General features: G+C 40.5%; 1 protein-coding gene across 8 annotated transcripts in view; it reads left to right on the top strand.

Annotated features, from left to right (window-relative positions):
• Window positions 1-22,180, top strand: part of PARD3B (par-3 family cell polarity regulator beta) — a 2,038,921-nt gene that overhangs the window by 456,747 nt on the left and 1,559,994 nt on the right. For all 8 annotated transcript variants that reach the window (XM_077271962.1, XM_077271960.1, XM_077271958.1 and 5 more), the window contains exon 4: window positions 8,287-8,396. In XM_077271962.1, the coding sequence (XP_077128077.1) occupies window positions 8,287-8,396 (110 nt within the window). The remainder of the gene's footprint in view (window positions 1-8,286; window positions 8,397-22,180) is intronic.

Genomic DNA, 22,180 nt, shown 5'->3' with positions numbered 1-22,180 from the left:
ATAAGTAGTATTATGGTGGAAAATTTGAATGTGTTATGGCTCATTCAGAAGTCATTATTTTCTATGTATGAGGAAAACTGATCCATTATTCTGATCAGACTTTGATCAGAGATTAATCAGCGTGTAGTCCGAGTGTCATCAGTTTTTCTTGTAGAGGAAAAAAAAAGTTTCTCCACTCTCCTTTTGTCAGTCTGTAAATATTGAACAGAGCTCTGATGTCATTCAAGTGTGGTCCACTTTTTCACAAACCTATACACTGGCATTGCCAATTTTAATCTAATGCATGGATGAAAATTGGTCATATCTCAGATATTTTCTGTGGGCCACTTGGTCAGAGGAAAAAATAATACATGTGCACAGCCCCATAGAAAATCATAGGCACATTACGTGAACAAGCCCTTAGTATGGTCACCTGTGTTCGTTATGGTGAAGATCGAGGCAGAATATTATAATTGAACTAATTACTACATTCTGGAATTACAGGTGCTTCTCACAAAATTAGAATATCATCAAAAAGTTAATTAATTTCAGTTCTTCAACACAAAAAGTGAAACTCCTATGTTCTATATACTGCATCGATGCGGCGTGTCATGGAGGCGATCAGCCTGTGGCACTGCTGAGGTGTTATTGAAGCTCAGGTTGCTTTGATAGCAGCCTTCAGCTCATCTGCATTGTTGGTCTGGTGTCTCTCATCTTCTTTTTGACAATACCCCATGGATTCTCTTTAGGGTTAAGATCAGGCGAGTTTGCCGGCCAATCAAGCACAGTGATACTGTTGTTTTTAAACCAGGTATTAGTACTTTTGGCAGTGTGGACAGGTGCCAAGTCCTGCTGGAGAATGAAATTTCCATTTCCAAAAAGCTTGGGGTAGAGGGAAGCATGAAGTGCTCTAAAATTTCCTTGTAGACGGCTGCACTGACTTTTGTCTTGATAAAACAGAGTGGACCAACACTAGCAGATGACATGGCTCCCCAAACTATCACTGATTGTGGAAACTTCACACTAGACCTCAAGCAGCTTGGATTGTGGCCTTTCCACTCTTCCTCCAGACTCTGGGACCTTGATTTCCAAATGAAATGCAAAATTTGCTTTCATCTGAAAACAACGCCTTGGAGCATTGAGCAGCAGTCCAGTTATTTTTCTCCTTGGCCCAGGTAAGATGCTTCTGGCATTGTCTATTGGTCATGAGCTTGACACAAGGAATTAGACACTTGTAGCCCATGTCCTAGATGTGTCTGTGTGTGGTGGCTCTTGAAGCAATGGCTCCAGCAGCAGTCCACTTGCGAATCTCCCCCAAATTTTTGAATGACCTTTTCTTAGCAATCCTTCAAGACTGCGGTTATCCCGGTTACTTGTGCTCCTTCTTCTACCACAATTTTTTCTTCCACTCAACTTTCCGTTAATATGCTTGGATACAGCACTCTGAACAGCCAGCTTCTTTAGCAATGACCTTTTGTTGCTTTCCCTTCTTGTGGAGTGTGTGAATGACTGCCTCCAGGACATCTTTCAAGTCAGCAGTCTTCCTCATGATTGTGGAACCTACTGAAACAAACTAAGGGAAATTTTTAACCTCTTTCTGTCATTGGACGTACTATTCCGTCCATTTGGGGTGGGCCCTACTTCCCAAGTACGGAATAGTGCGTCCAGCGCAATCGGCCGCGCTCACGGGGGGAGCGCGGCCGGGTGTCAGCTGCCTATCGCAGCTGACATCCGGCGCTATGTGCCAGGAGTGGTCACGGACCGCCCCCGGCACATTAACCCCTGGCACATCACGATCAAACATGATCGCTGTGTCGGCGGTACAGGGAAGCATTGCGCAGGGAGGGGGCTCCCTGCGGGCTTCCCTGAGACCCCCGGAGCAACGCGATGTGATCGCGTTGCTGCGAGGGTCTCTTACTTCCTTCCTCGCTGCAGGTCCCGGATCCAAGATGGCCGCGGCATCCAGGTCCTGCAGGGAGGGAGGTCGCTTACCGAGTGCCTGCTCAGAGCAGACGCTGGTAAGCCTGCAGTGCTCTAAGTCAGATCAGTGATCTGACAGAGTGCTGTGCAAACTGTCAGATCACCGATCAGTGATGTCCCCCCCCTGGGACAAAGTAAAAAAGTTTAAAAAAAAATGTCCACATGTGTAAAAAAAAAAAAAAATTCCTAAATAAAGAAAAAAAATATATTCCCATAAATACATTTCTTTATCTAAATAAAAAAAATAAAAATAAAAGTATTGTCGCGTCCGTAACGACCCAACCTATAAAACTGTCCCACTAGTTAACCCCTTCAGTAAACACCGTAAGAAAAAAAAATAACGAGGCAAAAAACAACGCTTTGTTATCATACCGCCGAATAAAAAGTGGAATAAAACGCGATAAAAAAGGCAGATATAAATAACCATGGTACTGAAAGCGTCATTTTGTCCCGCAAAAAAAGAGCCCCCATACAGCATCATCAGCAAAAAAAAAAAAAAAAGTTATAAACGCCTCCCCCAAAAGAAATTCATGAATAGCTGGTTTTCGGTCATTCTGCCTCACAAAAATCGGAATAAAAAGCGATCAAAAAATGTCACGTGCCCGAAAATGTTACCAATAAAAACGTCAACTTGTCCCGCAAAAAACAAGACCCCAAATGACTCTGTGGTCTCAAATATGGAAAAATTATAGCTCTCATAATGTGGTAACACAAAAAATATTTTTTGCAGTAAAAAGCGTCTTTCAGTGTGTGACAGCTGCCAATCATAATAATCCGCTAAAAAACCTGCTATAAAAGTAAATCAAACCCCCCTTCATCACCCCCTTAGTTAGGGAAAAATAAAAAAAAAGTATTTATTTCCATTTTCCCATTAGGGTTAGGGCTAGGGTTAGGGCTAGGGTTAGGGCTAGGGTTAGGGTTGGGACTAGGGTTAGGGTTGGGGTTAGGGCTAGTGTTAGGGTTAGGATTAGGGTTAGGGTTAGGGCTAGGGTTGGGGCTAGGGTTAAGGCTACAGTCAGGGTTGGGGCTAAAGTTAGGGTTGGGGCTAAAGTTAGGGTTAGGGTTTGGATTACATTTACGGTTGGGAATCGGGTTTGGATTAGGGTTAGGGGTGTGTCTGGGTTAGAGGTGTGGTTAGGGTTACCGTTGGGATTAGGGTTAGGGGTGTGTTTGCATTAGGGTTTCAGTTATAATTGGGGGGTTTCCACTGTTTAGGCACATCAGGGGCTCTCCAAACGCGACATGGCGTCCAATCTCAATTCCAGCCAATTCTGCGTTGAAAAAGTAAAACAGTGCTCCTTCCCTTCCAAGCTCTCCCGTGTGCCCACACAGGGGTTTACCCCAACATATGGGGTATCAGCGTACTCATGACAAATTGGACAACAACTTTTGGGGTCCAAGTTCTCCTGTTACCCTTGGAAAATACAAAACTGGGGGCTAAAAATAATTTTTGTGGGGAAAAAAAAGATTTTTTTATTTTCACGGCTCTGCGTTTATAAACTGTAGTGAAACACTTGGGGGCTCAAAGTTCTCACAACACATCTAGATAAGTTCCTTGGGGGGTCTAGTTTCCAATATGGGGTCACTTGTGGGGGGGTTCTACTGTTTAGGTACATTAGGGGCTCTGCAAACACAATGTGACGCCTGCAGACCATTCCATCTAAGTCTGCATTCCAAATGGCGCTCCTTCCCTTCTGAGCCCTTCCATGCGCCCAAACGGTGGTTCCCCCCACATATGGGGTATCAGAGCACTCAGGACAAATTGGACAACAACTTTGGGGGTCCAATTTCTCCTGTTACCCTCGGAAAAATACAAAACTGGGGACTAAAAAATAATTTTTGTGGGAAAAAATTTTTGTTTTATTTTTACGGCTCTGTATTATAAACTTCTGTGATGCCCTTGGTGGGTCAAAGTGCTCACCACACATCTAGACAAGTTCCTTAGGGGGTCTACTTTCCAAAATGGTGTCACTTGTTGGGGGTTTCAATGTTTAGGCACATCAGTGGCTCTCCAAACGCAACATGGCGTCCCATCTCAATTCCTGTCAATTTTGCATTGAAAAGTCAAACGGCGCTCCTTCCCTTCCGAGCTCTCCCATGCGCCCAAACAGTGGTTTACCCCCACATATGGGGTATCTGCGTACTCAGGACCAATTGTACAACAACGATTGGGGTCCATTTTCTCCTGTTACCCTTGGTAAAATAAAACAAATTGGAGCTCAAGTAAATTTTTTGTGAAAAAAAGTGAAATGTTCATTTTTATTTAAACATTCCAAAAATTCCTGTGAAACACCTGAAGGGTTAATAAACTTCTTGAATGTGGTTTTGAGCACCTTGAGGGGTGCAGTTTTTAGAATGGTGTCATACTTGGGTATTTTATATCATATAGACCCCTCAAAATGACTTCAAATGAGATGTGGTCCCTAAAAAAAATGGTGTTGTAAAAATGAGAAATTGCTGGTCAACTTTTAACCCTTATAACTCCCTAACAAAAAAAAAATTTGGTTCCAAAGTTGTGCTGATGTAAAGTAGACATGTGGGAAATGTTACTTCTTAAGTATTTTGTGTGACATATCTCTGTGATTTAATTGCATAAAAATTCAAAGTTGGAAAATTGCAAAATTTTCAAAATTTTCGCCAAATTTCCGTTTTTTTCACAAATAAACGCAGGTAATATCAAAGAAATTTTACCACTACCATGAAGTACAATATGTCTCGAGAAAATAAAGTCAGAATCACTGGGATCCGTTGAAGCGTTCCAGAGTTATAGCCTCATAAAGGGACAGTGGTCAGAATTGTAAAAATTGGCCCGGTCCATAACGTGCAAACCACCCTTGGGGGTAAAGGGGTTAAACACTTAGGAAGCCTTTGCAGGTGTTTATTGTTAATTATTCTAATTTACTGAGATAATGAATTTTGGGTTTTCATTGGCTGTAAGCCATAATCATCAACATTAACAGAAATGAACGCTTGAAATACATCACTCTGTTTGTAATGACTATATATAGTATATATTCTAAATATTTTTATATATAGTATGAGATTCATTTTTTGTATTGAAGAACTGAAATAAGTTCACTTTTTGATGATATTCTAATTTTGTGAGAAGCATCTGTATGTGAGAATTTTCAGCTCTGGTTTATTTCTGTATCCAGAAAACTACACTTAATCATAAACAGATATTGCACAAGTGCCTTTGATAAAATGTATAATGCAGGGTCTGTATCATATTAGCATGTCAGACAAGGCCATGCTGAATAATTAGCACCTGTAGGTGCAGTGTCCTAATAATACGTGCAGAGACGAGGTTCTGCAGTGCCCCATTTTATTGCACAACCATGATGCAGTGAAGAGGTGCCGACTAATATCTTATGAAAAATGGTAAGATATCAAAGAGAAGTTGACGAGAGAGAGAATTGTAAAGCCTTGTGATTATCTTCCCACGCTGGTAAACTACACCCACCCCCTCATGCTGTGCTTATTTTTCTTGTACTTTCTTAATAACACTGCAAGCCGTTTGCTACTGACTCTTGGTGTTGCGATTGGCTATCACAACACGATAACAATATCTATTAATGTGCCACTTTACATCCAAATTAAACTAATCTATGTATCCTCCCTGCCACCGTGTTTTTGAACATTTTTCTTTTTTTTAGATTGTATTGATTCAGTGTAACAAAGAAATCTAAAAAAAAAATGTCTTTGTGCAGCTGCGTTTTCTCTTTGTTTCCAATAGCAGAAGGCTATCAAATTAAATAGGTGGTTCACCAGTTGAGACGCTTCCTCCCTGTATGTGTCGGACTCCGATGTCATTTCTCTCTGACCCCTTTGAAATTTCGAGTCGTGTCCGTGTGGTATCTTTGTCTATTTTTTCAGAAAGAATACAAGATCAGAATCAAACTGCTTTACCATTCAAGTGTAGTTTTATCTAGGGCATGTCTGCCAGCATTTACTTTTTGTTTGTTTTTTTCCTTTCCTTTTGTATGGTTTGTAGCATCTAGTACTTTTCATGGGAATTATGCATTAGTATGTTTTATTGAAATATACAGTATTTGTAGAAGCTGACTGAGACTGTCTGTCCATCAAGTTTGGCTGCTTTTTTGACAACTTATTTTTTTTTTTTTAATGGGATGTGGAACATAAATCCTAATTAATTATAACAAATGAATTAAAAGTATTGTAAAGGATTCATCAAATCTTTTCATGAATCTTGTTTATAATGGAAGCCATTATACGGAGACTTGCTGACACACAAGTGGATTATATTTATCATCATTAGACATTTAGGACAACATTGGATCATTCTGAGATCCACAATGAACTTCTGAGGGGAGTTTGCTGCACTGAAAGTAAAGGGGCCAAATAATATTGCACGCCCCACTTTTCAGTTTTTAAATTTCCACAAAAATGTAAAATAATAAATTTTGTTCAACTTCACAATTGTGTTCCACTTGTTGATTCTTCACCAAAAATTTACATTTGGTATCTTTATGTTTGAAGCATGATATGTGGGAAAAGGTTGAAAAGTTCCAGGGGGCCGAATACTTTCGCAAGGCACTGTACATAATTCCCATTTAAATGAATCTATTCTCTGTGTAATGTATGGACTTACTGGGTCGACCTCTGCATGAAATGCTTATTGGATCTGTTAAATGACAATATTATATATAGGAGAATCCTTTATTTTTAGACAGAATTGGGTTTTGTTGGCTGCCATTTTAACCGCAAGATCATTGCTCTGGGAGTTTTACACAGCCATGTACCCTCACAACTGGATGGAAAGAACGCTAACTAAAGTATTTGAAAGATGGAGAGGTCTCCCTCTATCAGCCCATTGTTGTGAGGCTATTGCTGTGTGCCAATCGCTTACCATGTTGGTATTTCATTCCTGTAAATGAGGCTAAGGTGCAGAATGAGACACAGCCACGCTATGTCCAGGTGATTGGCCGGGGCCCAACTGACATAACATTGATGGAACTACCCATCTGTAAAGACATTTTTGTTTTTCTGAGCATCGTATTGGATGTAAAATATTTATAAAGTATAATAATAAACATCAATTTCATTTCAGCTTTTGGCCTCCTGACATTTTGGTGGTCTTGATACAACTGGTAAAGATATGTGGCATTTGTATGGGACAAAGATGTTGGCACCCATAACTAACATGCAAATAAGGGCGGGTTAATGTGTAGTAAATAACATCATGGCCAAACTGTGGCAAATGAAAGAAAAAAACAGTTTCTTTAGCCGCGTGGCCAACTACCACAGTGTAGACCCAGTCTTTGTGTCGATTCAGAAAGCCACTGTCATGTTAATAAGATAAATAAATTATTATCAATGGGTTCAATAACTGGTCTTTTAGAACTTTTTAAAAAGGTCCAAAAAGCAGCACACTTCTAAATGATCATGATGCGTTACCTTAAAATTCACAAACATAGCCAATAACACATGTTTGCTTCCTCTTTTATTCTCTGTCCATCTTTTGTATTTACATAAAAAGAGCGCTAATTTTCACTGTCATTATGCAAACAAGCTGTCATACATACTGCAAAGCTACCAGTTAAGATAATGAAGCTCTTGAGCCTAAATGGAAAATTGTGATTTCTTTAATGAATTCACATCCATGGTGTGGCTAGTGAAGTTATGATCACTGAATGCTAATTTCCGCCATGTGCAGTTCAGATCTCACACGCACTGTAATTTGTTTTTAGTTACTTTCTGGGATAACTGCATGTGTTTCTTCAGCTGTCAATGTAATATTTTCTGTGAAGAGCAGTGATCAATATAAAAATAAATACGTAGATACGAGGTGCTGCCCTCATGTAATCCTCTTTATGGGCTGCGTGTACGCACAGATGGTTATTCTCCATGGCTTGTCTGGAGCCTTCAGTAGAAAAAGCTTTTTCAAGTCATAATGGATCGGCTTTATTGGTTTCCATCCCTGCTTTCACATTAAATTAACTCAATTTGTTTTATTGGTATTTAATATATTCTTATGACTTGCACAGGTAGGCTTTGGATGGCATTGGAAATTTTAAATGGCTATTGACCTTCTAACCACTGAAATGCTGTGGCTTAATCCATTTATTTTCTTACTGCTACATGACAGGTCCAGATGAGAAGCATTAACATTTACCAGACATCTCAAAAGAGATTTTCTATTAGACCCTGTGTCTTATGTTTGTTTTCTAGAAAAGAACACACTTTTTGTCACGCTGAGAGTACATGAGGCAGACAGTGAAAAATATTATTTTACAGGCTGCTATTCAGATATCAAAGCTTTGTCTGTTCCCTTCTGTGCACTGATTGTCTTCTGCTTTGTTGTAGGAACCCCTCTTCTGGTCAGACGGAGTAGTGACCCTTCAGTGGGACCGCTGGCAGATTTCCATCCCAGATCCACTCAAACTATTGAGCAGAATGTAAAACTTGTCACCCAGGTTAGTGTGATCCCGGACATCTCTGAAATACAGTAGTAAAGCTAGTAGGCTGGCCTGACACATCTTAATCTTGCATTGCTAGGCTAAAATACACCACATTATATTGGTCAAAGGCACCATGGCATCTTCTGGAACTGGTCATGTGGGAGATACTGTAGCGCAGTGAGCAGTGATTTTTCACATACCTATATTTATGGTACCGACCACATCCCATTTCACCTGAATGTGCATCTGATTGCAGTGTTGAAACATCTCGCCATCACACACCGGAAACCTTACAGAACTCCTGGTTTCAGGGGTAAAGTGGTGGCATTTCAAAAAGCTTTTGCAGCACTCAAGAAATTTGCTAACTGGTCCAGGAGATCTCCCTCATTTTCTAGGAGACTCCAGGATATGATAGGTGAGTTAGAAAACAATGGTTTATATTTCGATTTATATCAGAAACTGCTTAGAGCACAGAGAGAAGACCGCTAACTGGATACTACCCATCCATTCCTCAGGGGTAATTAAAGGGTGTATCATTCATTCACCTGAGGAAGCCGCCGTACAGCAGCAATACATGCGGGGTCTGCCATGATACACTTGGTATTTGGATTCCAAATTATAGGCTTGATTTGAATAGTTTGCCGCTTTGGTTATGTTTATATGTAGTTGTGCTTATCATTCCTGTAATGCTCTCTTATTTTTTTTCATTCAACCTGCGCTAAGTATCTAAAGCTTAAATTGATACAAGCTGTAGGTTGGAGATCTGCCAAATTGCAATGTATGCTGCCGATGTGAGTGCAAATTCAGAGGGTATGCAGATTGTCTCTTCAGAGAGGACAAGGACTTGAGCTCTAGAACCACCTATTGGAAGTAGCAATCCTAACAGTCATTGACCCTTTAACGAGCATTGCCACATTACTTAGGATAAAAGCCAAACCAGAATCTCAATTTGCCTACAAGTATTTTCAGGTATTTTAGGGTGTTTCTCTGAAGGGACAATATGCATATTTAATTTCTAAGCGGAGCATTGCGCGGCCTATAAGTCTCCTTACCTTAGCATGTCAGGCATAGCTCTCTCCACAAAGAGAAAGATTACACCATAGACCCCAGTCATAAACCACTCATACAGCCAAATCAGATGTCATACTTTGCCCTAAAGAGGGGGCAACACTCTGAAACACATGTCTGCAAATTAAGATCCTGGTTTAGATTGTATCTTAACTCATGTGGCAAGGCTCGTTAAAGGGTAGATGTTGACATTTAGGATTGCCACTTCTAATATGTGACACTAGAGTGGATGTCCTCTTTCTCTCTGAATAATTTCCCAGAGGAGAATTGCATGTCCTTTAGGTCTCCTTACCTTGGCTTCTCAGGCATCTCCCTATCCACAAGAAGAAATATTATCCCTTAGAATTCAGAGGGTGAAATGTGCGACTCCCTGATTCTTTTTTGTAATATTATCCACAACCGTAATCCTGTAAATATTGCAGCTGCATTTCCTCCATCTAAGCAGACATGCTGCATGTCAATGTATTCTAAGGTTGGACTTACCCGCAGAGTAAATTTGCTCCACAATCAAAAACCCCACATAATTTGCATGTCATACATGTAGGTTTAGATGTTAAATTAGATGTGAGTTTCCCATGGACTTGCTATGAATTTAACCCTATGGAATGCAAGTGGTAAAATGTGCAGCAACTCTGTGGCAAGAGTTATCTAATATGTGAAAGAAGCAACATTTTTCTCTAGTCACGTATATTACAAAATATATTATCTTTGCATATCCCATTGGTCTGTTGAAAGAACAGAATAAAAGGTATCCCTTAAATGTGCTCACACAAAGCGGTGTTTAGGCCCCTGTAGTATATGTCTCCAGCCAAGCTTCCTGGGACCTACGTAGGAGATTTGAAGACAAGCAAAGCTGGAACATTACAGTAAGGAGAGCGTTGCAGTTGGTCCTGAGGAATCCTGTCTGTTTTTAAAGGGCTGCTAATGTTTGATAATTATTAGACTTTTTTCTGCATGGGCTAAAATAATGCTAGATATAAATGATACAGGTATATGAACACAATTTTTGTATACATAATATAAAATGTTGCTGCATTTTTCGTCCATGTTTATTAAAGAGGTATTCTTCAGTTTGGAAGATATTCTCTGTCTAGTTGATAGGGGATAACTTCATGATTTCTGGAGGGCTGACATTGCAACCCCCTCCAATCCCAAGAAATGGGCCTCTGAAGAGCCGTGTCTGAATGCAGCAGAGGTTGATCATGTGCACTGTCTCTCCATGCACTCTTAATGGGAGTGCCGGAGATAGCCGAGCACTGCGGGCGACTGAATGAACGGAGCAGCAGTGTGCAGGACTGACCACCGTTCCATTCAGAGCCCCAGTTCTCAGGATCTGTAGTTGTCCTAAGGCCACGGTCACACATTAAGTATTTGGTCAGTATTTTACCTCAGTATTTGTAAGCCAAAACCAGGAGTGGCTGATAAATCCAGAAGTGGTGCATATATTTCTATTATACTTTTCCTCTGATTGTCCCACTCCTGGTTTTGGCTTACAAATACTGAGGTAAAATACTGACCAAATACTGAGAGTGTGACCATGGCACAGCAATTTGGAAGTTATGCCATATAATATAGGGGATAACTTCCATCCGTGAGAATACCCTTTTCAGTTGCAGTAATTGTATCCTCTTCTCTTATATGTAATTAACCATTTGTGTGTTCAGTAGGGTTGAGCGACTTTTGCTTTTTTAGGATCGAGTCGGGTTTCGTGAAACCCGACTGTCTCGAAAGTCGGATCGTGTGAAATCGGCCGATTATTGTGAAAAGTCGGGGGGCCAACCGAAACACGAAACCCAATGCAATTTTTTTTTTATTTATTCTCTCTCTCTTTCTCTCTCTCTCTCTCTCCCCTCCGTCCCTGCAAAATTTGTGTTTCACTGTGTGAATCACTATATCCCAAACGTTAAGATGGCGGTTTTACCCCTTGTGACGCCGCACAAAGCGAGCCGGATCCCATGTCATCACGCTGCACACACTCCTTCATTGGCTGAAAAAATGGCGGGGAAAGCATCATACGAAACGCGACTTTGGCGCGAAGATCGCCGACCGTGTGGCCGATTTCACGCTGGGGTCGGGTCGGGTTTCACGAAACCCGACTTTGCCAAAAGTCGGCGACTTTTGAAAATGACCGATCCGTTTCGCTCAACCCTAGTGTTCAGTATTAATTAACAAAACTATAATTAATAAAAAATGAAATTGGTGAAAATTGATATTCCACACAAATATTCTCATTGTTTAGTAAATTGAGTTAATAATAACTACATTTTGCCTTGTTCTTGCTATACTAAAATGTAAGTACCCCTCAATATGCAAAACAAAAATAGTACACACATGAAAACACATTAGATGGTATGCGTTAGAGGCAGGTTTAAGACTACAATATGAGCTACTTGGTGTAGAAAATTGTAACCTTTTAATTAGTTTTCATGGTGCATGTATACTAATGTAAAGAAGAGAACATACGGAAGTGGTGCGTCTCAGTCCTCGTCTCACTGCCTTTCTAAAGCACATGAAGAACAATAATTTGCAGCTTTAATCATTAATTTGCTATTTTGTTTGCTCACCGCTGTGCACATCCCTCCCAGTCTGAACCAACATGTGGTTTCTTTTCTGCCTTCCTCTTGGGACGGAGGCTGTCACTCACTGGGATATAGCTGCGCCAGGCCACCAGAATTCAATGCACCCCAGACAACAGATGGCCTCGGCTTTCACACTGACCTTCATGCTGGCTGTGTTTATAGCTCCATCACCTCCTTCCCCATCTCTGCACCTCTGAGACAGTTGGTCTCTCAAACCAGCTGCTTGCAATGCATTACAATTCATCTGCATCCCCAGGGCGGTAGACACGACCCCAGCAGCATTCTGTAGCATTTCCAAGCACGATTGTTTGTCCAATGCGGGTGTGCAAACCAATATTCCACATATCATTCAGCCAGCTGAAATAGTTCACTACATCTGACTACAGTTAACCCACTCATTGCAAGGGAGAGAAAGCGAGAAATAAGCAAATCTGGATTTGGCATATTAACTGGTCTTCGGCTTTAACCCAATCTTGCCTATTGATCGGGGATTTCTCAAACTTGTTCCATAGCTTGCCATGTCAGGAGACACAATTGTAAATGTCAAATTTCATATGCTTTAGGAAAGCCAGGTTTTTGTAGGTGCCTATAACAAAGCATTCTTCCCTCAAGCAAGACTCGTAGGCTGTGATTTAAAGCGAAGCCGCCTGCCAAAAACGTACTGTCAAAGAAATCCCAGCTGGTTAGTCTCTGATGAGAATCCCCATGTTAGATTTTTTTCCTGCAGTTGGTTTGCTTGAGATCTGTTGGCCTGTAGTTTTTTATTTCTATGGACTGCTTTAAGCCTCTTTTAGACCTTAGGATTTGTACATATGAGCAAAACGGAACAAGTTTCATGAATGATTTTCATCAGAATATCATCTGATTTTCTTCAGAGTTTGGTCAGAGTTTTAGCAATTCTTTAAACTGATGAGAAAAAAATTCTCCACCTTCCCCAATCTGTCAGTCAGTGAAAAACGAAGAGCACTCAGATGGCCTCCGAGTGATGTCCAATTTTTCCTGGACTCATAGACTTGCATGGTCATTTTTGATCAGACACTTGGATCAATATTGAAAATGTTTTCACAATTGATCACTCGATCCAAGGAAAAAATAGAACAATTAAACAGCCCCATAGACTGTCATAGGTGTGAGTGCCATCCGTGAAAATAAACAAGTAGCACTCGTACACAAAAAAAAACTGATGCGTGAATGAGCCCTTAGTCTTCAGTTTGCTTGAGCATTTTTTTGTGTTGTGATAAAATATTTTCTGGTACAGTCACAATTTTTATTAGTAATAAAACAGAATAATTTGATTTGAACGTATATATTAATTTGTGTAACAGAGTTTTTGAAAAAGCATCTTGTGGGATCTGTCTTACTCAATGATGCAACAATATTAAGTAATCTAATTTTATAATATACATAGAAAGTGTACTTCAGTGTTTAAACTTTAGGCTGCAGAACTATAGGAACTAAGGACTTCTTTGTGTTGTATAGCTTGGTATCTGAATTCCCGCTATGGTACATGATAGCTTGTATTGTGCTATGACTGAGCAATTGTATTTGATGGTGCACAATCTCCGGCCGAATGAATGCTGCATGAGTTATCAATGTCTTTTGTTACCGGCTGGAATGTGGTAGTCAGGGTGCTGTCCATGTAAGATAACCGGGTTTATTTTTATCTCGCAAGAACATGAGACAAAATCCTCTCCTAACATCATATGCTCCCTCAAAATGTACAAATGACCCTTATCTCTGCTTAGAATCTAGAAACATTTGTCAATAGAATATTGAAACATCAAAGTAGGTGGTCTGGTGTTATATCTGTAGGAAATTACGGTTAAAACTACCTGTTCATATTTATTGTAATGTGTATGTGGTGACAGTGCAATGTTCCCCAACTCTGGTCCTCAAGAGCCACCCACAGGTCAGGTTTTCAGGATTTCCTTAGTATTGCCCAGATGATAATTGCATTACCTGGACAGGCAAGAAATCCATCACCTGCGCAATACTAAGGAAATCCTGAAAACATTATCGGTTGGGGACTCTTGAGTCCTGGAGTTGGGGAACACTGGGATAGTTTTGGTATATGTTCGTATATACTATATATTGGGAATGCTAAATAACAGTTTTAAAGAAAGTTTAAAACAGTTGTCCACCACTTGGACAACTCCTTCTGAATCTCTCTATTTCCCCCCAGTAAAATAACAACACTTAAGGTACCTTCACACTAAACGATATCGCTAGCGATCCGTGACGTTGCAGCGTCCTGGCTAGCGATATCGTTTAGTTTGACACACAGCAGCGATCTGGATCCTGCTGTGATGTCGCTGGTCGTTGAACAAAGTTCAGAACTTTATTTGGTCGTCAGACCGGCGTGTATCGTCGTGTTTGACACCAAAAGCAACGATACCGGCAATGTTTTACACTGGTAACCAGGGTAAACATCGGGTTACTAAGCGCAGGGCCGTGCTTAGTAACCCGATGTTTACCCTGGTTACCAGTGTAAAATGTAAAAAAAAAAAAAAACTACATACTCACCTTTGCGTCCCCCGGCGTCCGCTTCCCACACTGACTGAGCGCTGTAAAGTGAAAGTGAAAGTACAGCACAGTGGTGACATCACCGCTCTGCTGTTAGGGCCGGCGCTCAGTCAGTGCAGGAAGCGGACGCCGGGGGACGCAAATGTAAGTATGTACTGTTTGTTTTTTTTTTACATTTTACGCTGGTAACCAGGGTAAACATCGGGTTACTAAGCGCGGCCCTGCGCTTAGTAACCCGATGTTTACCCTGGTTACCCGGGGACCTCGGCATCGTTGGTCGCTGGAGAGCGGTCTGTGTGACAGCTCTCCAGCGATCAAACAGCGACGCTGCAGCGATCGGCATCGTTGTCGCTATCGCTGCAGCGTCGCTTAATGTGACGGTACCTTTATACTTGCTTCCAGTATTGGCTCTGTTCTAGCAGTGTTGACAATGACTCTCCTAGGGCTCACATGACATTGTTGTCTTACACAATCCCTAAAGCCAATCATTGCTGGCTTTTCATGGTGGGAAATTAAGAAAATGAAGTTCCTACTCTGATATTGCTGGCAGAATGCTGATGAAAATGAACTATGCACTTAAATAGAACATGAAGGCTTGGGCAGTTTCTGTACATATTGGACTGGCATGTGCACTAATAGTAGCTTGTGGTCATGAACGAGAGCTGCAAGGCCATACTTTTCCTTAGGTTTTGTGTGAAAGGACAGGTGTCTCTCAGCAGTTTTCTCTTCAAATATTATTAGAATTTAGTGACTTGCTAAAGTAATGCTGTTACACAGTTTAATAATAGTTTGTCACAAGTGGCAGTGCTAGCTGCCCCGTGATGGAGGAGGGGGTTAAACACATAGTACCACCTCGATGTCATCCATTTGCCTTTGTCTTTATGAAAAAGTCCTTTGCCCAGTGGCTGTGACAAGGCCAAGTAATTCTGTGATGACAGAAAGTTGAAGGCAATTTCATTTATTATTCTCTTAATGAGCACAGTTCTCGTGTAAATAATCTAAAAGGGGGTATTTGGCTGAAAGCTCGCACACCTGGGGCACTATTCTGTAAAGTGTTTTACGAAGACAGATTGGTGCTGTCTGAACAACTCGGACAGGAATAATAATTGAAGCCAAGTGTTGTCTTTCTCTGACATTTCCTCTGCACTGCAACAGAGCCAAAGTGACATATTGTGGTAGTAATGGGCTGTGATGGCATATCATGCCATCTCTCTATCCAGAGGCTGCTGCCAGTCCAATGGGCGAAATTGTTTTACTAGAAAACAAAATATAGCTCGGGGCGAAATTTGCTTTCAGACTTCTTAATTTGCTTGAACCATTTTGTTCTAAACTATTGGAGAACAGTTTGCTGGAGAGCGAAGGATTGGCACTTCAGGTTGGCATTTACTTGGAGAAGAAAATGAAAAGAAAGATGAACGTCTTTATTAGGATAGGCTCTTATTTATCACAAACTAGGACGCTATCATTTGGCCACTTGCTCCTCATTGTCTGAAGGCGTTTCATTTTCTCATTGTTGCTATGCAATGGCTAGTTAAAGGCCCATTCAGTGATGGTGCTCAGCAGCATATGGTTCGGTGGAGGTTATTGAGCCATAAGTGCCTTTTGATAGAAAAACAAAAAGCCATCTTTTCTGATTAAGCTATATTGTCTGCAGCAGTGGTGTTTCTAAAGTGACAGGCAAACATGAGCAGATGCAGATCATGTGGCTCTTACAGATTTATCTGCTTGTCCTGTTGAACATATACTTAGCAAAATGTTCTGATTTTGCCAGATGGGAGAATATTAACTTTGTCTGAGAAAGCCAGTCCAACAGCTGATACATTTATTATGTGTTTTTGTATTATTATTATTATTATTATTATTATTATTATTATTATTATTATTATATTACAATTATTACTATTACCTTTACAGATAAACATGGCTGGTATGGATGTGACTAGTGAAAATGAGAATATGTGATACGGATTTAAACAAAACCAAATAAAAAAGATACTATTCCAATTTCTCATTTTAATGTTAGTGCACACATATACAGTGGGTACGGAAAGTATTCAGACCCCTTTACATTTTTCACTCTGTTTCATTGCAGCCATTTGGTAAATTCAAAAAAAGTTCATTTTTTTCTCATTAATGTACACTCTGCACCCTATCTTTACTGAAAAAAAAAATCAAATGTAGAAATGTTTGCAAATTTATTAAAAAATAACAAAAAATAAAATATCACATGGCCATAAGTATTCAGACCCTTTGCTCAGTATTGAGTAGAAGCAGTTTTGAGCTAATACAGCCATGAGTCTACTTGGGAATGATGAAACAAGTTTTTCACCCCTGGATTTGGGTATCCCCTGCCATTTTTCCTTGCAGATCCTCTCCAGTTCCGTCAGGTTGGATGGTGAATGTTGGTGGACAGCCATTTTCAGGTCTTTCCAGAGATGCTCAATTGGGTTTAGGTCAGGGCTCTGGCTGGGCCAGTCAAGAATGGTCACAGAGTTGTTCTGAAGCCACTCCTTTGTTATTTTAACTGTGTGCTTAGGGTCATTGTCTTGTTAGAAGGTGAACCTTTGGCCAAGTCTGAGGTCCAGAGCACTTTGGAAGAGGTTTTCATCCAGGATATCTCTGTACTTGGCCACATTAATGTTTCCTTCAGTGGCAACCAGTCATCCTGTCCCTGCAGCTGAAAGACACCCCCATAGTATGATGCTGCCACCACCATGTTTCTCTGTTAGGATTTTATTGGGCAGGTGATGAGCATTGCCACATCGCTTAGAATTCTCACCAAAAAGGTCTATCTTCGTCTCATCAGACCAGAGAATCTTATATCTCATAGTCTGGGAGTCCTTCATGTGTTTTTTAGCAAATTCTATGCGGGCTTTCATATGTCTTGCACTGAGGAGAGGCTTCTATCGGGCCCTCTGCCATAAAGGCCCAACTGGTGGAGGGCTGCAGTGATAGTTAACTTTATGGAACTTTCTCCCATCTCCCTACTGCATCTCTGGAGCTCAGGCACAGTGATCTTGGGGTTCTTCTTTACCTCTCTCACCAAGGCTCTTCTCCCACGATTGCTCAGTTTGGCTGGACAGCCAGGTATAGGAAGACTTCTGGTGGTCCCAAACTTCATTCATTTATTTATTATTGATTACGGAGGCCACTGTGCTCTTAGGAACCTTGAGTACTGCAGAAATTATTTTGTAACCTTGGCCAGATCTGTGCCTTGCCACAATTCTGTCTCTGAGCTCCTTGGCCAGTTCCTTTGACCTCATGATTCTCATTTGGTCTGAGATGCACTGTGAGCTGTGAGGTCTTATATAGACAGGTGTGTGCCTTTACAATTCAATTACTATCAGCTTAATTAAACACAGCTGGACTCTAATGAAGGAAAACCATCTCAAGGAGGATCACAAGGAAATGGACAGCATGTGACTTAAATATGCGTGTCTGAGCAAAGGGTCTGAATACTTATGACCATGTGATATTTCAGTTTTTCTTTTTTAGTAAATATGCAAAAAATGTCTAAAAATGTCTACATTTCTGTTTTTTTCAGTCAAGATGAGGTGCAGAGTGTACATTAATGAGAAAAAAAAAATGAAAATTTTTGAATTTACCAAATGGCTGCAATGAAACAGAGCTAAAAATGTAAAGGGGTCTGAATACTTTCCGTACCCACTGTACATGTACATTTACATGGCTGCTATTATGTCAGTCTTCATAAAAGTGTATTTTGTTTTGTGACAAAAATGTGATGGTCCTCTTTTAATATTTGAACACAGATATGTAAAATATGAAATATTTCCCTTAAAATTACTATTATTTATGAACTTAAAGTGCCTTAAAAATATGTAAATTTGCCTTATAAATGCATTCAAAAGCTTAATTTCTGTGTTGAGACCATTTACATTGATAGCAGTGACATTACCCCCTAGCTTCTTCCTGTGTCCTCCTTCTCTATAGACAAGCATGCATAGTTGGTGCCATCTCTCCGCTTTTTCTTGGTAATGTTCATTGATTATTTGTTGTTACGGTAACTACCGCAATGCGTTCCTAGAGGAGCAAGTGGCTGGAGGATCACATAGTGCAACTCGGCTGCCTATTATCAAACCCCAAAGCACCAGAGAGTAAAACAGTGTCAAGTAACATTAAGAAAACAAAACATGAAATAATTGGTTTTGTCATGCATTTAATGGAACATTCACCATGGAATTTGGTGGGTTTTTTTGGACATGGCTGGAGTATGCTTTGGGTAATGTAGTCGTAAGACCTTCTCTTCTCCAGTATATTGCTACACGTGCATATTGTGTGTGCAAAAATGTTAATTGAAAAACCTTTCTTATAACGGTGTCTAGAGTTGAACAAAAACATTTTTGGAACCATAGTCCAATGTCAACATCACTACTCTTTGGCCATCTGACCAAATTCCCTCAAACCTTCCCTTTCCTACCGTCATCCATGGCACTTATTCTAATTAGTAGATTCGGCCCAATATCATCAATGCGGCATGATGCAAGCATAACATATTGCTGGGCCTGCTAATCAGAAGAAGCAGTGAGGATTCCAGCAGATAAGAAAAGGCTCACAGGGCTCTGGTCTGGCAGTGATAGACAACTTACATGACCACTTCCTGGGAATCATTTTGCCTAGTTTGAACATTGACAACTGCTCTCCTACATGGTTTTGTTAATCTTATAACATTCATTTTGCTGTTTGCACCCATTTTGAGTTCTATAATTTGTCCCATCAGGGGTGGTGAATCGAGTCCTCTTCTACTCCAACTCAATGGCATTATCCAGCCTGCAGACTGGAGATCCATGCTCAAATCAAAGAGAGATGTCTTGAAAACTTTGAACCTGTTTTAATACTTTGATTACCCATTATAGTTGTAAGGTCTACAATAGTACTGGTAGCATAGCAAGAGAAATGCAGTGATTGTTGTTCACTTCATCCCAAGTGGGAGTAATTTTAAAGCCGTAAAGGTAATTGTGGTAATTGTACTGGGAGTGAATCTAGTAATACTGTTCTATTATTGAACTGCAGATATTGCCGTTACGTGTGGAGGATTTTTAGCCCTAGATGGTTGACTGACTTTGCCCAATATGTCTTTTTTGGTCTTATCTTGCATTCTCATTGGTATATGAAGACATTGATGATTAACGTAAAAACTAATAATAGATGTTTTGTCTATTACCAGAACAGATCCACACGTTCTTCTATTAGACATTCTCTGTAATTTGACACACAACATTTAATAGCCTTAAAAGTGTCTTGACAGAGAATGACCTTGATCTTCGGTTTCATATTATGACCGTCTACGTAAGATTCTTATGTCTGAGAATAAACAGAGTGGAAGAATCTGACATACACGAAAGCGGGATCTGATTTCCATGCATCAGTTTTGTCAGGAATCACGTTAACATTTGTTTTAATGGTGCACGCTTTGAATTTATTAAATCAGGTTTGGAGGTTGTCAGCACATTGCTTTTGATGTCTGGTGAGATGATCACACACACACATCTGTAGTTGGTTAGGTTTCAAGTCATTGGTTCATTGCCCTGTGGAACCTCTTGTCTGGCATGTTGGCAGGACAGAAATCTGACAACTTTAAAGTGATGGAGAGCACATTCTTTTCCTATACACTATAAGAGAATACAGCTGACTGAAAACTGTCAGCAACAGAAATGTGTGCTCTGCGTCTGTCAGCTCTCGAGTACTAAAAAAAGTCCCCAGTGGTTCCCCTGGTCGAAGGAGCATGAAACGTAACCTGCCATTTCTAAAGGAGTATGTTACGTGTTCTTCTATAATCCAACTTCAGACTTTTTCTGGCTTAATACATTGCTCAAAATTGACAAATTCTTCTTGTGCGTGTATCTAGAAGACTTGTGCAGGCTTTTATGCCTTATTTCAAACAATGTGGACTTAGAGAAAAAGGTGTGACTGATTTAGATCTCAACTTTAAGGGGTAATTGTTATGTATGTTCTGGAACTTGTGCTTTTCTGTAATCTGCTGCATCGGCAACAAGGAAACAATGATTTTTATCAAAGCTGCCGCACCAAGTAAACTAAGTGATACATCATTGACATCAGTGTCTCTGTCCCTTCCTCATACTGCACTCAGATGGGGTAGCAATAACCTAGTGACATATTTTATTTAAATATATATGACCATGTTAATTGCTCTGTTGATTAATGTCGATTTGCTGTGTTAAGGTTCTAGGTTCAAATCCCATCAAGGACAACATCTGCAAGGAGTCTGTATGTTCTCCCCGTGTTTGTGTGGGTTTATTCTGGGTACTCCTGTTAGCTCTCACACATTTGCGGTTGTGTCCACAGCATTTCTTCCGCAATTATCCACATGCATTGTGTTTTCCTATATTTAACATTAAGAACACATGTGTCTGCGATTGGTTGCGTTTTGCCGCGTTTGACGACGCATGCGGTTTGGCGCGGTAAATGGAACATGTAGTAATTTTAGAGGCGTCAATTTGCCGCCTAGAAACTTATGCGGTTGTTAGCGCAAGGAATGCGGCAAAAAAACGCATTACTGTCTATGGGAACGCATGCATACACATGTCTTTGCGTACACATGCGTTTGATGCACTTGCGTACTTCGGACTGCGCGTGTCCAGGAACTGATTTAGACATGGCCTTTAAAGACACACCCTCCTGGAAATATCAAATGCATGCGCATAAAAAGCACAAATACATGTAAAAACGAATGCAAACGCTGCATTTTTTTACCATCATGTGTAAGCTAATGCGGATAAAAAACGCTGCATTATCAGACGTTTGCATGCGTTTTTGCATGCGGTTGCGGACGATACACTGCAGACTTAACCGCAAATGTGAAACTAGCCTAATAAATTTAGAATGAGAGCGACTTCCGCTGCAGTCACCTCCAGCATGCACAACGATAAGGTGCTCTCCCTATTCCTCCCTGTCATCGCTAGGAACCATGTGTATGTAAGTATGTATACACATGTATATAGTTCCTAGCGATGACTATGCAGGGAGGAAGTGGAGAGAACATGCAGGATATCACTGGAGCGGAAGTCACAGTGACTTACTGGTACCTGCACATAAGAAGCAAGAAAACACTGCACATATAAGGTAAGAGGAAGTACAGATTGTGGAGGGAGTGAGGGTGCAGGCGCAGGATTACACTGCCACACAGGGCACTGAGACGTGCATGGGAGGGGGTGGTATGCTAATGAAGGCAGGAGGCAGAGATTTCTTCCAGGCAACGCACACCCTGGAGCCTGGAAGAAACCATTAGCATACAGAAATAGCAATTCTCAACAAATGACATCAAGAAATCAAGATTTCTTAACAACATGACTGCAAATATGAGGCACAGAGGTAGGACTAGTGTAACATTCCTATTACCTGTATGCCCATATTAATAGGTCATATACAGTATGTCCCAGGAGGTGACAGATTCCTCTAACTAAAACTGCTATGTTAAACTAAAAGTTGCAATTTTTTGTCAAAATAAAGGAATGGAAAGTACAGTCAGCATAACTGCCTTCAGCTTCTATTGATATCTCCGGTAGAATTTAGATGCTGCCTCGAAAACAAAGTACATGGAAACAATTATTGATTAATGAGTCTGAAGAACTTCTTAATCAATACCTAAAA

This window comes from Ranitomeya variabilis, chromosome 7, assembly GCF_051348905.1.
Source record: "Ranitomeya variabilis isolate aRanVar5 chromosome 7, aRanVar5.hap1, whole genome shotgun sequence".
Classification (NCBI taxonomy): domain Eukaryota; kingdom Metazoa; phylum Chordata; class Amphibia; order Anura; family Dendrobatidae; genus Ranitomeya; species Ranitomeya variabilis.
The sequence above is the reverse complement of the archived record's forward strand: the minus strand, read 5'-3'. Positions and strand labels throughout refer to the sequence as shown.